The sequence below is a fragment of the Eumetopias jubatus genome, unplaced genomic scaffold, assembly GCF_037043125.1.
Source record: "Eumetopias jubatus isolate StellerSeaLion01/CBP00866 unplaced genomic scaffold, mEumJub1_p1.0 scaffold_12, whole genome shotgun sequence".
NCBI lineage: Eukaryota > Metazoa > Chordata > Mammalia > Carnivora > Otariidae > Eumetopias > Eumetopias jubatus.
Genome location: NW_028274818.1, coordinates 110,062,305 through 110,066,287, shown reverse-complemented (window position 1 = coordinate 110,066,287; position 3,983 = coordinate 110,062,305). Strand labels below are relative to the sequence as shown.

General features: G+C 65.2%; 1 protein-coding gene across 1 annotated transcript; it reads left to right on the top strand.

Annotated features, from left to right (window-relative positions):
* The first annotated feature begins 301 nt into the window (after nt 1-301).
* On the top strand, nt 302-2,848 carry ELFN1 (extracellular leucine rich repeat and fibronectin type III domain containing 1). Its single transcript, XM_028091901.2, has one exon. It carries the CDS (start codon nt 302-304, stop codon nt 2,768-2,770), a length of 2,469 nt encoding a protein of 822 aa, XP_027947702.2. The 3' UTR covers nt 2,771-2,848.
* Nucleotides 2,849-3,983: the final 1,135 nt, after the last annotated feature.

The following is a 3,983-nucleotide window of genomic DNA, read 5'->3' as shown; positions in this document are numbered from 1 at the left end:
CACAGGACCACGGAGCTGGAGGCGCGGGGCGGAGCTGTCCAGACGCCCAGGCCGATGGGGGAGGCGGCCACGGCCCCGGCAGGCCACGGCCCCGGCAGGATGACCAGGGGCCTCGGGCAGTGAGGGAGGTGGCCGGCTCCCAGCACCCGCGCGACGCCACCATGCGGTCTGGGACAGGACACCCCTGAGAGCGCCGGCCCTCTCCCCACCTGCTCCTCTGTCCCTCCAGGGGCTGCCGCCCAGCCCCCCACCTGGTCCCCCTGGGCAGGCAGACGCGGGGTCTCCCGCGAAGGCGGTCCCCATGGCCGGGTGCCGGTGGGGCGTGCTGTGGGTGTGCGTGGTGGCGGCCATCCTGCTGCACAGGGGCGGGCTGGTGCACGGCGACTGCTGGCTGATCGAGGGTGACAAGGGCTTCGTGTGGCTGGCCATCTGCAGCCAGAACCAGCCGCCGTACGAGGCCATCCCGCAGCAGATCAACAACACCATCGTGGACCTGCGGCTCAACGAGAATCGCATCCGCAGCGTGCAGTACGCCTCGCTGAGCCGCTTCGGCAACCTCACGTACCTCAACCTCACCAAGAACGAGATCGCCTACATCGAGGACGGCGCCTTCTCGGGCCAGTTCAATCTGCAGGTGCTGCAGCTGGGTTACAACCGACTGCGCAACCTGACAGAGGGCGTGCTGCGCGGGCTGAGCAAGCTGGAGTACCTGTACCTGCAGGCCAATCTCATCGAGGTGGTCACGCCCAGCGCCTTCTGGGAGTGCCCCAACATCGTCAACGTCGACCTGTCCATGAACCGCATCCAGCGGCTGCACAGCACCACCTTCGCGGGCCTGGCCAAGCTGTCCGTGTGCGAGCTCTACAGCAACCCGTTCTACTGCTCCTGCGAGCTCCTGGGCTTCCTGCGCTGGCTGGCGGCCTTCACCAATGCCACACACACCTATGACCGCATGCAGTGCGAGTCGCCGCCGCTCTACTCCGGCTACTTCCTCCTGGGCCAGGGCCGCCACGGCCAGCGCAGCATCCTCAGCAAGCTGCAGTCCGTGTGCACCGATGGTGCCCACGTGGCTGAGCCGCCCCCGGCACCGGGACGCCTGCCCCCCGGCCGCTCGCCGCCTCCGCCCCCGCCGCCGCCGGAGCCCAGCGAGGCCCCGTGTGCCGACGAGGAGTGCTTCTCGGGTGACGGCACCACGCCGCTGGTGGCCTTGCCCACGCTGGCCCCCCAGGCCGAGGCGCGGCCCCTCCTGAAGGTCAAACAGCTGACTCAGAACTCGGCCACCATCACGGTGCAGCTGCCCAGCCCGTTCACCCGCATGTACACGCTGGAGCACTTCAACAACAGCCGCTCGTCCACCGTGTCTCGGCTGACCAAGCCCCAGGAGGAGATCCGCCTGACCAACCTGTACACGCTCACCAACTACACCTACTGCGTGGTGTCCACCAGCTCCGGGCTGCGCCACAACCACACCTGCCTCACCATCGGCCTGCCCAGGCCGCCCAGCCCGCCAGGCCCCTTGCCCAGCCCGCCCACGGCCACCCACTACATCATGACCGTCCTGGGCTGTCTGTTCGGCATGGTGCTGGTGCTCGGCGCCGTCTACTGCTGTCTGCGCAGGCGGAGGCGCCAAGAGGAGAAGCACAAGAAGGCGGCCGCGGCCGGCAGCCTCAAGAAGACCATCATCGAGCTCAAGTACGGGCCCGAGCTGGAGGCCCCCGGCCTGGCCCCGCTGTCCCAGGGCCCGCTCCTGGGGCCCGAGGCGGTGACCCGCATCCCATACCTGCCGGCGCCCGCCAGCGAGGTAGAGCAGTACAAGCTGGGGGAGAGTGGCGGGACGCCCAAGGCCAGCAAGGGCAACTACATGGAGGTCCGCACGGGCGAGCAGATGGAGCACAGGGACTGCGAGCTGGGCCGGCCCGGCCCCGACAGCCAGAGCTCCGTGGCCGAAATCTCCACCATCGCCAAGGAGGTGGACAAGGTCAACCAGATCATCAACAACTGCATCGACGCGCTCAAGTCCGAGGCCACCTCCTTCCAGGGCGGCAAGTCTGGGGCCGTGTCCACGGCCGAGCCACAGCTGGTGCTGCTGTCGGAGCCACTGGCCGGCAAGCACGGCTTCCTGGCCCCCGTCTACAAGGACACCTTCAGCCATGGTCTGCAGCGGCACCACAGCGTGGAGGCGGCCACTGGGCCGCCGCGCGCCAGCACCTCCTCCAGCGGCTCTGCACGCAGCCCGCGAGCCTTCCGTGCCGAGGCCGCTGGTGCGCACAAGGCCGTGGCCGCCGAGGCCAAGTACATTGAGAAGAGCTCCCCAGCCCCCGACGCCATCCTCACTGTGACGCCCGCAGCCGCCGTGCTGCGGGCCGAGGCTGAGAAGGGCCGCCACTACGGCGAGCACCGGCACTCGTACCCCGGCTCCCACCCCGCCGAGCCCCCCGCGCCCCCCGCGCCCCCGCCCCACGATAGCCTGGGTGGCCGCAAGGCGTCCATCCTGGAGCCGCTGACCCGGCCGCGGCCCCGCGACCTGGCCTACTCGCAGCTGTCTTCACAGTACCACAACCTGAGCTACTCCTCCAGCCCCGAGTACACCTGCAGGGCCTCCCAGAGCATCTGGGAGCGCTTCAGACTGAGCCGCCGGCGGCACAAGGACGACGAGCAGTTCATGGCGGCCGGCCACGCCCTGCGCAAGAAGGTTCAGTTCGCCAAAGACGAGGACCTCCACGACATCCTGGACTACTGGAAGGGCGTGTCGGCCCAGCACAAGTCCTGAGCCCGCGGCCGGCGCCCGCCCCGCACCTTCCCCGGGACTTGTGGTGCCCACGGGACCAAAAAGGACACAAGACCCACTGCAGCTATTCGTAACCCAGAGACTCCCACGCAGCACACCACACACGTGCACGCGTGTAGACACACACGCACCGACCCATGCACACACACAGACAGATGCGCACAGACGCATACACATGTGCACGGAGACCCATGCTCACACGTGCACACACACACGCATGCGTGCACACGCAGACACGCGCACAGAGACACACGCTCACACGTGCACACACGGACACACATGCAGACACACAGAGACAGACGCACACACATGCAGAGACGCTCACACACGGAGACACACACGCATGTGCACACAGACACGCACACAGCCGGTGTGGAAGCCTGGGGCCCACAGAGAGCGCGGCGGGGAGGGGGTGCTGCCGCTCACAACAGAGGATGAGCCACGGCCTCCACACACACACTGTGCACATAGACACGAGACACGCGCACACAAGGGACTTGAGAAAACTGTGTCTGGGGGTGGGGGAAGGGACTTTTTTTTCATTATCTTTCCTCTTTGATTCTTCTCTGCCTTCTTGATCTTCCTGTCTTTATTTTCTTCCTTTTTTAAAGAAAAAAATAAAAGTAAAGATCTCTTAAAGACATAAAACACCAGACACGGGGGGGTGCGGCCTGCATGGCCACCCGGCTCCTCCCATGATCTCCTCGTCCTGGTTTGCTGTGGATTCTCTCCTCCGTCCATCTCTTTGCTGCCAACTCCAGAGGCCACCAAAGAGGGGACAGAGCGAGTGAGGTGGCCGGGTGGCCTCCAGGACCCGCCCAGAGCCCTGCAGGGCACGCGGGGCACAGGGAGGGCTGTGCCTGGGGTGGCTGGAAGGGTCGCGGGCTGGGCGTGTGTGCTCTGTCCCCGTCCCCACTGTACGCTGTCGTCGTCCCGTTGTACAGAAAAATATTTCTATATTTGCAATGTTCGCTGTAAAACGAGAAAGAGACTATGTCTACTAAAAAAAAAAAAAAAATCTGCAAAGGGAAAAACCCAAATGCTTGTACTGGGTTTTTACTGTGGGGGTTTAGGGAAAGATTTGGGTTTCTTTTATATGCTATCTGTGGGGGGGGGTTATTGGTTTTGGCCTTGGGTTGGGGTTACACATAGGGTCACCACTGAGCCCTCCTCCCTGGAGACCATGGGCAGGGGG